Raw genomic sequence first — 13,175 nt, 5'->3', positions numbered from 1 at the left:
CTTGGGAGTGCAGGCAGCTCAGAATTCTCGACAACGGCCAACACCAGGTCCCTTCCCTCACCCACTCTTTTTCTTTTCTCTTCACTTTAAGTCTTTAGCTATAGTCAGGCGAACTTTGTGGTTGCATGATAGTGAAGCATCGACGTCAACACTGACAATGACAACATAACTGACAAATTACCTGTCTACATGGATACGGCGACTTAATTCTGTATGCTGTCTCAGAAACCCCTCCACAACGTGCTGTTCAGTATTCAGGACCACCATATGGTCCCGTCATACTTTTTTGTCATACTCTGCTTTGCTCCTTCTTATTTCCTAAGCTCTTCCCAAGCCATGGCTAAACCTCATTGCCTATGTGACTATTTCACCGTACTTCACATTCTTCCCCAGCATCATTCAATGCACAGTGTAGCTTTTCGTCCCGCGGCATCAGGGCTCTTTTGTTACTGTGTCGCAAATAACCTACAGTGCCTTCGAGTCGTTAGACGCGGTCTAGCGGCGGTCAAGCTACCCATCCCAGAAGTTCGAAATATTCTCATGGTGTCATCGGCCAAAGGGGGTGTCGGTCTGTTCACCACGTGGAGCTTGACTCTTGTTTTCCAGGCAAGTCTACCGTCGCCGTGAATCTTTCCCTAGCTTTGAAAAATCGGCTACATGAAGAACCGATTGGTCTGTTGGATTTGGATGTTTTCGGTCCGTCTATTCCACGGATGATGGGACTGGACGACTTGAAGCCGGAAATAGATTCCAAAAAGCGCATCATTCCGCTAACCAGCTATGGCATCAAGTGTATGTCAATGGGTTTCCTCGTGGACTCTGATTCGGCTGTCGTTTGGCGTGGGCTAATGGTTATGTCTGCCGTCCAGCAACTCTTGAGACAGGTGAGATTACTGTGGCTGGAATTTGCACCACGGTTACATTCCCAGCCTAACAAGGTGCTGACGTTTTTCCACGTATAAAAACGAAAAACTCTTAGTTTCGTACATTGCCTTTAGCATTCGACTTTAGATCCACCTGTTTTAATTTGCATTTTGCGAGGATGATCAAATCTTGATAACCGAATCGACGGATTCTCTAATCACACAAGCAAAAGTGGTCATGTTCACAACCAAACAGTTACATTGTAGGCAAGTTGTTAGGTAGAGGGGATACCGCATTACGTAGTGTTGTGTACTGTATACTTGTACTAGTAGAAACAGCAGTCCCGTCCCATAGTGTCCGGCGTATCAGCCAATACGATCAAAATAATTCTGACAGATATGAGTACTATGCGCTAGCATTTGAAGTGAGGCCTCTCTGCCGCGTGCTCCGTGTCGCTGGGTTAAGCCATCCTTCATAAATCCAAGTGGGTAAAAAAAACTTTGAGTCTTTGGCTTCTAACAGATTTATTCAAGAAAATTCCACCGATCACAGTCTTGCTGGTCCCACCAGATCTTTCCGTCGACGTGGCAACTAAGTACCGAAATGGTGCTACAGCTGAATAATTTCAGACCAGATCGTTGAAGGCCAATGCAGATCCGAAACTCGGACGTCTGGAAACCATCAAACAGGAAGACATCTTCGAAAAATACACTGATTTGCATACCAGTTTGGTTCTCACGGGAGACTCAAATGAATCTCTCGTTCTAGAGCTGTCGAAGTCTTCAGCAGCCTTGTAAGTAGTTAGCTTTATGAAAAAAACAAGGCATCTTGTTTACGCAGCAGCGTCACTAGATAACTTGGTATGACCCCGAAATATCGAAATCCCACTGAATCAGGACAATGACAGACCCGAACGGCAAACAACAATCGTCGGCAAGAAACCCAAGCATTGTAGTGCAGGCACTATGGTAGTGACCGTGGCAAAGTTAGTGGGAATTAGACCTAAAGAACAGTTATCTGGGACACGGAGTTGGATTTGTAATACCAAGGAACTTGCTAGCAAGAATCTTCCGTGAAATAAGCTGCATCAATCCAGGGGTGATGACAATTCAAACTGTAGCTTAGTGTCTTGCTGCGTTTGCCAGCGTTTGTGCGCCGTGTCTCGTTCTGAAGAGTAAAAGACGAGTTTTACACTCATCTTTTGATCGTCATCCAAGCCTTACCCCCCAACGACCATCTCTTAATGGGGTTCTTATCGCCCAATTTTGTCAAGGCTCGGGAAGAATGTTCTTCGATCACTGAACGGCAGTGACCAGTGTTTCGTCCACGTGCGTGGTACTGGGATGGCCATCATCAATATGGTTTGATCTTTAAAAAACTCACTTGGTCATCTGGACACACCCGAGAAATGGACAAGGACATCTTAATGACCATGTAATTATTTGTCTGACGAAAGAGACTTCAAAGACATTCTCTTCACCAAAACTGCAATAGTGGTAACCAAAGTACTCTTGGTACATCGTTTATAGCTGATAAGTAGGACCGAACTTCTTTTTACCCAAAAAATGACACGACGCTGAATGTAACGTCGATGATGTAATCGAAGCAGCGCGTCATAAGGAGTTCTTTGGAGCATTGAAAGAGGTCTATGGATCCAAAACTCAGTGTCAGAAATCTCTTCGAGTTATCTGAACAGGTGGAAAACCCAAAAAACCTGAAGATATATTAGCTGCGTAAAAGACTGACTTCCTTGTACTGATCAACCACCCGTCCGAAATCCAATGGGGCCAAATGAGTCAAACGCTGCAACCTACAGAGGAGAACTGAAAGGACGGTCCTCCAACGTTAGAATTGCAAACGACAATTTCGCGAATACAAAGCGGGAGCCTTTGGGAATAAACTGCACGCCGGACCGCTCAGACTTGGTGGGCACGGACCACAGTATAAGTTTGTAACAAAGATACTGGTGACTAAAAGTAGATGCATTAAGTGAAACTGCCCGACGTTTCGACCACCGATAGTTTCCTGATATAAGAGAAACTCCGCGAACGTAAGCAACTGTTATAGGTCTTGTTTGTCGACTTCACAGGGGCTTTTGATTTCATGCAATATGCAAAAGTGGTACGTCACACGTAACATGTACTTATACGTTTATTCAAGAGGTCAGCAACTGTTGACGTTTGTAGCGACAACCTCATACTATGCCTCAGGCTTCCATGATCCATGGAAACTTCTTGTAGGTCATTTGGGGTCCTTTGCATACTCTGGTTATCGACATGCCGCCAGGAACCGGGGACGTTCAGCTATCACTTTGTCAGAATGTTCCCATCCAGGGCGTTGTGATTGTGACTACACCGCAGACTCTGGCCACATCTGACACACGTCGCGGTATACAGATGCTGAAAACCCTAAACGTGAGTTACTCTGCACAAAAAGTATACTTCGAATGCTTATTTTACATTGCACCACCTTGTTGAGGCCTACTCAGTTAGTTTCTTCAAAAAGATTTCGCGTTTGCTAGAGCTCACTTGTGACACACGTCTTTCGTTTCAACCGGAATTGGAATTCTGTGAATTAGTGGCACTTGTCAAATCGATATGCACTCTGAACAGGAAGAAATGATACTACTTTACTCCTGGACTTATTCCTCCTGGGTGACTTGTTGTTCTAGGCTTCAGCCAGTCATCTTGTAGCATTTCGGACTCTTCAAGCAGAAATCGGAATGACGATACACGCCGAGTTCGATACGGCACGAGTCAGACTAGCTAGTCGACCGTTTTCCGCTTGAAGACTATCAGATGACTATCTAAGGGTGTGATTTTATACTGACAAGTAAAATTAAGCTAGCTGAAAAGCGTTACAAAGTGACTGCGGATGTCTGTAGTGTCTAGAAAACGGACATCAACCGTACAGCTTCCATGGACAATGTTTGTCAAACCGTGCGTCTGTAAAAATATCTGAATTGCTCCCTTGTAAGTGGTAAGTTACACCACATTCCGCATTATTACTGGAGACTCCCTCGACTAAAAAATTAGAGAAAGTTACTTTGACGTATGCACCTTTCTCTCCATTCAATGGCTTCCACATTTCCTACTGCTCTGCTCATGTATTTTGCTAGAGACTTGTAAATTTACATGACGACCTAAATAAAATCGAACATCAGCCACCGCATGTGTTGATATTGATTTATTTGTAGCAGAAATGATGCAGCGCTACTTGTTTTCATAAATAGCCCAAATGCTAAATAGCAATATGTGTAGACTCAGCCAATCATACTGGCTATAATGGCAGATGCCGTAAAATCTACTTTCTACCCCTAGGTCCCTATCTATGGAATCGTTGAAAACATGACAGAATTCATCTGCCCTGCCTGTGGTCATCACAGCCCACTATTTGGACATCAGAAGGACGGGCCTGAGAGTACGGTGTCAGGTGGCGACCGACTGGCCGAGGCAACCGGATTACCCGTCCTGGCACGTTTTCCAATTGACCCGGAGCTCATACAATCAGCGGACGCTGGAAAGCCATTAATGTTTACTGCGCCGCAATCAAAGGTAGGGTGCTTATACGATCAACTTGCTGAACACATAATTAAATGTCAAAACCAGACCGTTCACACAACATTATCTAGTAAAAATACATCCTAAGAGCTCACAGTCCATTGTTCATTTAGACGTTGGAAGTGGGGGACAAAACTTAATACTGAATGCACAACCCAGTTAAGGTTAGTTGAGGGAAGGGACTTTATTTCCTCTCCATCTGATACGAATCGTGGGCCATTTGGTTCGAAGACAACGATGGATTGGGTTCTGATCAACGGGATCCGTTTCGATGAGTTCCTCCGTCGGGTCCAGTAAGTGGGCTTCGCCAAATTCATAGCGAACCTGTATGAAACAAGCAGGATTTATAAGCTAATGACACATCACAGATAGGTGAATGGTAGACAGACGGATAATCCTTCTGACGTTGGCTACGTTTAAATAGCGTAACTAGCTAAAAGCATCTCAATTGAATTTTGTGCAAGGATGTACAGGTGTGTATGCATTTGACGCTTTTCTAATTAGACTGCAGTACCAAGCAGATTTAAATGGGGAGGGGGGAGACACGTAACTGAGTGGGGAAAATACCTTCCGTAGAAACGATAAAAAACAATTGAGAGAGTGAAAAGCTCAGGGTGGGTTGGGGTCAACGTTAACTCGAAGTTTGAAGAGTGCAAGGTTATACGAGCTTGGGACAACAGAAACAGAGTTCTAAACATGTGTTATTCTTCGAAAAAAGACGTAGGAAAGAATTCGTCAATTATTCTCATTTGCACACCCACTTGGTTTTTTCACAGGAGACTAACTTGGATCCCAACTGAATCTCTTGTTTATGTTATTCGACCTAATATGGTGCGTCAGTTGGTGCTATATTCGGGATATCGCGATATTTTTGTGAGGAAACCACTTATAAGGTTGGTGAAAGCTCTTTGACAGCCCACGACCGATTCCACCATTCTTGGAGCTCATCAGAATGGCGCTGTTCCGAGTTCCCATTGACCTGGAACCCGAGCAAAACAGGATTCGTTTTGATGGAAGACAGCTAAATTTCTCGTTTATAGTGGTAGTGAGCTGTCAACGAGCAACCTTATTGGCAGTGTTACGTCTAGACAATCTTTTCCGGTATCTCAAATATCGTACCAAATGAAACATGAAGTAGTATTGTGCAGCAAATTCAGTTGCAAAACAAACAACATAAGCAGCTCCATTTAACTGAGTCTTCCGGAAAAAAATTAGTGTGCAACCGCCCGATCTAGGTTCAAGTAGAACATAAGTTTAATGAAAACTCGTGGAATGCACATACGCGATGATCCAAAAGACGGTTGCGGGTTGTCGAGGAGTTTTCAGTAACCCTACGACTGGAGTGTTACGCCTAGATGTAGAAGAGTTTGATTCTACGAGCGGTAATACCTTGGTGGGGACCGTATAAGCAAAGACGGGCGCATTTAGAAGGATGCAGGAAGATGGACTGAGGAGACCAGTTTGGATTGAGCCTCAAAGGCGCTCATGCATCCAAGTTTTTACCTTCAATTCATAGCTCCCCCCACTTGAAAGTCCACTGACAGAGCAGTATTTACGCACCGGTTCACCAGCTCCCGCCTCCACCTACCCAAATCATCGGTGGACGAAACTGTAGCAGCTACAACCACTGTGGCAGGTACGTGGTTCTTACAGCTGATGATGACAATGATGATTGGAGTAATGGTAAAATAATGTAACAGACACCAGGTCCTGATTGTGGAAAAGTTTGTCATGGAAAGAACTAATAAAGCGTATATTTACATGCTGAGCTGCATCACCAAGGGATAAGTGAGGAGCTCTGTAGCAATAATGACGGCTAAATTTTGTGGTGGGGCAAACTGGATAAATTGCTGAAAAATGTCTATCCAAGGAACGCGAACTTAGGATGTGGAGTAGTAGTGAGTCCTCTAAGTTCAGACCTGGAATAATGTTACGAAAAGACATGCCCATGAAATAACTCTGAAGGTTTAAACGTAGCTGTCTCAAGTCCCAAGTCGCGAATAGTGACTAGGTCGGCCCCTAGTGCAGTGATAGTGTGTGTACGGTCGTCACACAATCGTAGTGACACAGGGCGCTGGGATTGGTCAAAGTTGCGCAAGATAACATCTTCCTTAAAAAGCATGCATAAGAAAGAACGGTTGAGAAAGTGTTTGCATGAAGGAGTAATGGCACCAGTGCTCTGGGGCCTGAAGACAGAAACATCCATTTTTACTTCCACTGATAGACTGAGTGATGTAATACAAACCACAAAAGTTTAGCAATATGTTCGAATACCAGATCAGGTCAAAAATTCCCGATTCTTCGAGGGTGTTGCTAGTGTGAGGAGATTCGGGTATTTTTCAACTGAGATTTCGTCCTGTGGGTGAAGTTACTATAAGCTGAAAAGCCGAGGAACACTACAGTTCCTTCATCCTTATTGTGAACCAACAGTAGTGTGACTGATTTGCGTTTAGATAGGGCACAGTACCACTCAACCTTCAATCACAGAATCCACATCTCGAGGCACGCCTTGATTGACTCTTCGGGTGACGACCTCGCAGATAGCTCTGCTCGTTTCATGAATTGTTTTTCATTTTGAGCTACCAATAGGTTGTTAGTAGTGTGAAGTTTGAGTATTTTTCAAATAAATTCGTCGTATGGGTGAAGTCAATAATGAAAAATCCAGACTGTTTGCCAGACCTCACTGAAACAATAATACTGACAATGATCGTTCAGCTGCAACACCCTTTCGTTGCCTAGCTGCTGTGACAAGCCTAGACAAAAGTAACTGAGATGCCGAAGTTGGATTCGAACCATGGGCCTTCCGGTCAGTAAGTTTAAGCCTGAGCTATGTTTGGCTCGGAGTGAGGTCAACCTATGTTGCAGCACAAATCATAGGTCTGGTCAGCCGAACGGTTGTGTTCGAACTACTGACCGAGATGTCGCTGGTTGTAAATTCCCTAAGGTTTCGTAAGATTTGCACAGCTGATTACTTCCAGTACCAGTGTGACCGAATATAGGTTGTAACATGATGTTATCCAAGCCCCGTCATTTTTTATCAATATGCACAGGTACTTTTTAGGTACCCACGCAACGACAGAAAGCGGACCATAAGAAAAGTGGGAACAGACTGACCCGTTCCTAATCTACACGTAGACTTCGCTCTGAGCTGCTACTGGTTGTCTTTACTAAGTACAGCGACTACCGCATATCAATTCATTTGGGTTGCAAAGTGGAGCGCACTCCTTCCTAGGAAATGAAGGAAACTCAAACACCACAATGCAATTCTGCAAACTCGCTGCTCCAAGGCAAGTGAACACATCAGGTAAAGTATAAGAAAGTCCTGTTTGCAGAACTCATGAGTGTCGTTGACTCAGATTTACCAGCTGGTACCACCATCGGGTATCTCACGACCTGACTTGACGTGATCACTGGTTTAGTATGTGATCCGGTATATCGGAATCATGAAGCACAATCAAGAAACGTATGACTTATCAACTTCCCGATGACTACTGTCGTCCTCTGTGTCGTTTCTTGTAAAATCTATCATTCAAATGGTCCGTTTGAACTGAAATATGACTGAACCATCATACACGTCCAATACGTCACCGCACCAATGTATGCCTCAGAGATGTGCATGGGTATTGGACGTCTCAAGCAGTTAGTCCGGTTGAAGCGGAGATTACACCAAGCTCGTATAATCTAGATGCTAGCGGGTAACTCAGTTTTTATTTTTGGAGCTCTCCAGCGTTCTGATACCAGCCTCGGGGCTACTCAACGCATTAAAACTCCATTTTCGTTATCCCATTGCATAGTGCGGGGGGTGCTCTCACTAGTCGCCCTCTCTAGAGGGAACCTCCTACTATGGAGACATTTTAACAACTTCCTGAAATCGTTCAATGTTTTCCTCCCAGCTTCGAAATCGTTCGTTTCTATCTTGCCGATTTCCCATGAGTACGATGTTAAATGAGCCCAATTCGGGTAGAAACAGTGCTGAGTCGGCAACACTGCGCAGACTATAGCTTGTGATAGGTACAACTGTGCATACTAACCTGTCCACCTGCATTAGACTTCACCAATCCATTGTAATGAATAACTTGAAAGTTGCTAACTGCCGAGGTACGATTTGACATCTCCATGGGGAAGAAATGCCGGAGAAACGGCTCCTCCAGGATCACACCAAGCTCTTCTGGATCGAGTTTTCTTTGGATATCCGCAATTCTAGCAAAGATAGAAAGGATGAAGGTCTCATGATGAACTTAGTGTCCTCCAGAAATTTGCTTGCTTCCAGAAAGTGACATGACTACGCTAGCCTCATTAAGCCTAAAGTGGCTTGTCACTCTTAGTCTAGCAGTGAACGTGAAGAACAATCTCTTTAATGGGATGAAACAGCCGAATCTGCCACCACAAAAGACTAATGATAGCGGAAAATTCGCGAACTTGATCACAAGGCACAAACGAACACTATGTGAAACGGTTCCTATAACCACCACACACCGACACAGAGGAACACATATTTGTCCCGCGCTATGAAGCAAGCGATACGAAAGATGTTATCCGAGCAAATCCGGCTTTTGCCGCGCACATATGTCTAAACTGGATAACTGGTTGCAAAACATTGAAATAAACGAAGACCTCAAACCACGCGTCTGCTTGAAAAGCGCAATAGCAAGGATCTCATGAGAGATGCCCAGTAGTTCACAGAAAATAGGAAATGCGAATGCTTTTCTTTCGAAAATACCACGTCAGGCAGGTGCGCCTTCGAAACAGTTCCACAAGTCGACTACTGAAGATCAGTCACAATTGGCATTGCGACAAGTCAAGAGAAAAACGTCAAACAAAAGGTCACAGCACGGACAGTTGAAACCCTGACTGGCTAGATAATTCTTACTGACCTTACCAAGGCCTCAGCAATAGGAGCGGTTGAATTAACTATCCTTGCTTGAGCAACTCAGGTTTCCGCAGCGCCAGCTGCAGTGGCCTTGGTCACTCATGCCATCCGCTCAATACATTCTTTAGAGTTAGGTTTTCACACACTGAAATGGGCCAAACGAGTTTGAGCAATCCACTTGGTAGCCACTCTGGGGCAGATACTGTCCTTGCTCAAACAGTGGAAGGTGTTCCGAAACGAGTTTAGGCAAGCACTTAGATGTGCCTGTGAAGTGCCGGATACCACATGTGCAGGTAATAGGGATGAAGAACGATCCAGTTGGGTTGGTGGGGATTGCGCTAGTGTATATTCAGCTTACTGGCCAGAAAAAGCTGGTTGGTAGCGGCCAAAGGCCTTCTGGTTAGTGGAATGGATAAAATATACATATATTCGTCTTCGGTGCCATAATTCCGGAAAAGACAGCTCCCTTAATAGTGCTTATGAATGACGGGTTGGCGATGCCCATTTTCTTCGAGGTCAGTTCTTATCTGGTTTATTTCACTTTCCAAGGAACCGTTTTGATTACCTACCTGCCAGATGTGACTTTTAGAAATGAAATCAGGACTGAAGAAAATTTTCACTTCGTTTAACAATTTCCAGGATGTGATCTTGATCTTGAATCTACTACCGGTCTGGGTCGAGATTATTGCCAACAAAGACAGCTCTTCTTTTGGTAACCTAGAGAAACATTCAGCAATGAAATACGCTGAATTCATTCTAGACAGGGAGATGCGTTATGATTACGATCAACGTACGATTCTTCAGTGAAAGGGATATTCAAAGCCTCCAGCAGTTTCCCTAATTGAGCCGAGGTGATGAAACCAGACTTAGTATCCTGATCTGCGCTCAGTTTGGCAAATTCCATCTCAGCCTGGCGAATAGTAGCTGTTCCACTGGATGGCATCTCTTCCTTTGACACTAGCTGTAATTCTGGGGACGCCAAGACCGTGAAGTGCGTTTCTGACCCCAAAATCCACACCGGATAGGATGGGTTTTTCAGGTACCAACCCGATTCACAGTAGTGAAGGGCCTCGAATAGTGTCAGAAAGCCCGTAGGAGGTTGCCTCCTAATGCCTGTGAGTGCTGTAAAAGGAAAGTAAATGTTACGTGACATGTGCGAATTGATCAGAAGTCAAACGAGATTAACAATCTCCTCAAACATACTTCTGGTTGTTCAGTAAGTCAGGGCCTTGCTATCATCACTAACACTAAAATCAGTACGGAACATCGGTGCGTACAACCACTGCTAATTTACGTAAAGACGTTACACACAGACGGTTCAAAGAAAGATAAGGACATTTGTGCTTGTCTACCAGCGTCGATATGCCTATACCTCATTGAGATAAACTAGGCAAAAAAGTGACAGCAGGCGTTTCTAACCACGCGCAGGGTGAATCAAATTGATTCCCTTCCAGAGGGCTGATCTCACCGAAAGCAACTAGACCGTCGCGAAGACCTTATCGTAGTTCAACTGTTTACGTTCCTCTGTAACCCATCGGACCATACTGATGGATATCCATCTATAGCCTATCCTATCAGCTGGTCAAGCGGCCTGGCCTTACAGAGGAGTGGTTGGAGCAAGTGTAGCAGCTTTTTGCCTAGAATTGGGCACCTCGGATGATCTCACGCCAACCACCACTGTCTCACGACCAGGCTTTTCGGCCAAATGCCAAATGGTTTAGTACGATAATCGTCCTGTTGTTAGGTCTGGATGCCCTATCATACAACCATGAACTTTATGGATGAAAGTACCTTCATATCACATCGGTCGTAGCGTCGTGACATCAGCCTAGTCGTCTTAGTGGCTGTGTACAGCAGGGCGGATAAGCGAAACTACACGACTGCTAACGTTCCTCATTTTTCTTCATCGACAATCACTGGTATTCAGATCTCAGCTGTAAGCAGGTCAAACACCTGGGGAACCGACACATTGCATTCCACCCCCGTATTTACAGCTCCAACTACGCTACCCAAACCCCGTTCTCCTGTCTTCATTGCGACCTTTAGCTTACGAACCCTTGAGAAGACGCACCAACAAGCTGCTCTTGCACGCACCCTAGTTAATCCGTCGGTTGAAATCTGTCACATCTCTAAAACACGAAAGCAAGATTCAAGTAGAGTTGTTGAGCTTGCGGCGCCATGTCTATCCAAGCGCTACCGAATACGAACTTCGAGTAATCAAGCGACACTGTGTTGCGCTGGTGTTGGTAGTCCCCCCTGTTATTGAGTTGAGGCTACATCATTCGGCTGGATATCCGTAAATAGCCGATCCCATGCTGTCCGACTTCCCAATTCAATAAAAACTAAAACTGGTCGAAATACTTGACTTTAAGGGAGCCTGCGACTCTGTGGATAGATCAGCTGTCCTAAATATCCTTGGCCAGAGGGGGTGCCAACAAAGTTCGTTAGCGTTTCTCGTGCTCCTTATTACCGTACCTCTGGTCGGGTTAAGGTGCATGGCGAACTGTTCAGAAGCTTCCTGACAAGTAGTGGAGTTTGTCAGGGCTGTGATTTCTCTATTTTGTCAATTTTGTCATCAAAGTCATCACTGAGTGCACCGTTCAAGTGACCGTGAATCTAGGTACCTAAATCACAAATGGAGATTAACGTATTCGGATGGCACTCTGTTGTTTGATGAACATTTGTTTGTGTAAAGTACTTTAACCAGGATATCGGACGTGACCCCATGTTTTGGCATGCATTTTGCACCTTCAGACTGTAGAGTGATAGCTCAACATTCCCCCATCGCTTTGTTCTTTTCTGAGAATTCAGGGTGAAGAGCTTGAGTTTATTGGTCGGTCTATACATCTTGACAGCCATGACTGTACTGTAACGGATGAAGTTAAGGCGCGAGAAGCATTCGCACAGCATCCACCGAAGAGAGCACTGTTTTTTTTATTCCAAACGGCTTTTGGCGAAAGATTTGCAAGGGACAGGCCATAACATGAAAATATTAAATAAAACCGGCTATCAAACTGAGTGCGTGGGGTCTTCACCGCTTCTTGGCTTGCACCCATGCGATCCTACTCGTTGGTGGTTGGAAACCCTTCAGAACACGACAGGCAACCGATCTCAGTGGCTGTCATTTCCTAGCCGGACTGTCTAGCTAAAGTTCGCTTGTCGTTGTGCGTTGGGCTTATGTTAAGTGATGTTCGCAAAGTACACTGGATCCATTCCGACTCTGTTTGACTTGACATGATGCTCAAATGTGTTCATTTTAATTCCGTCCAAAAGTGTAGGCATCTTGCTGGTGATCGTTTTCCTCAGGACCATGAGGATTTTTAGTACTAAGTCCCCACCCTATCAATTTCCTCCAACAATTTACTTAGGTTTTCCTGTTTCATGATTGTATGACAGTTGGACGCCGGTATGTAATGCTGGTGCATAGTTGTCAATGAGAATGAAGATGACAGCATGTTTTCGTAATCATTTTCATCACGTTTTACCATGTTATGTTTTTGTCTACCCTTTGGTCTGCGCCATTTTGAAAGTCACAAGGGAATTTTCCTCGCAGCACCATAACATTTGAGCGGTACGTGATGTTGGATGTAGTCCCCAAATGAAGTTGGCATCATCTCACGATGTCTACTATCTCATTGTATACAGCACGATATGACTCAGCGTCACGGTAGCACCCGGTAATTGGCCCACCAGTTTATACCAACTCCATTTCCGCCACCTCCGGATGTTCACATAGACTTCAAACACATCATCAGTGGAGAGAACCACAAGATCTAACTGAAGTTTTCTTCCAAATGAGAACCACTATTTTATTGGAACTACTATTATTTGATCTAAATCATGTGCTAAGTAACGGAAAGATTAATGTTGGCTGGTTACTG

General features: G+C 44.6%; 2 protein-coding genes across 2 annotated transcripts in view; one reads left to right on the top strand and one right to left on the bottom strand.

The window, feature by feature from the left end:
• Positions 1-323: 323 nt before the first annotated feature.
• T265_10384 (hypothetical protein) lies at positions 324-4,749 on the top strand (the record flags this gene model as incomplete). Its single annotated transcript, XM_009176740.1, has 3 exons — positions 324-884; positions 3,105-3,278; positions 4,185-4,749. 3 exons carry the CDS (start codon positions 714-716, stop codon positions 4,509-4,511), a joined length of 672 nt encoding a protein of 223 aa, XP_009175004.1.
• T265_15143 (hypothetical protein) overlaps positions 4,178-13,175 on the bottom strand; it is a gene marked incomplete at both ends in the record, with an annotated part of 21,713 nt that continues 12,715 nt past the window's right edge. The window contains 3 exons of the mRNA XM_009176748.1: positions 4,178-4,748; positions 8,456-8,624; positions 10,089-10,416. Coding sequence (XP_009175012.1) covers positions 4,590-4,748; positions 8,456-8,624; positions 10,089-10,416 — 656 coding nt within the window. The remainder of the gene's footprint in view (positions 4,749-8,455; positions 8,625-10,088; positions 10,417-13,175) is intronic.

This window comes from Opisthorchis viverrini (genome assembly GCF_000715545.1).
Source record: "Opisthorchis viverrini unplaced genomic scaffold opera_v5_366, whole genome shotgun sequence".
Classification (NCBI taxonomy): Eukaryota; Metazoa; Platyhelminthes; class Trematoda; order Opisthorchiida; family Opisthorchiidae; genus Opisthorchis; species Opisthorchis viverrini.
This window is presented reverse-complemented; position numbering and strand designations above follow the sequence as displayed.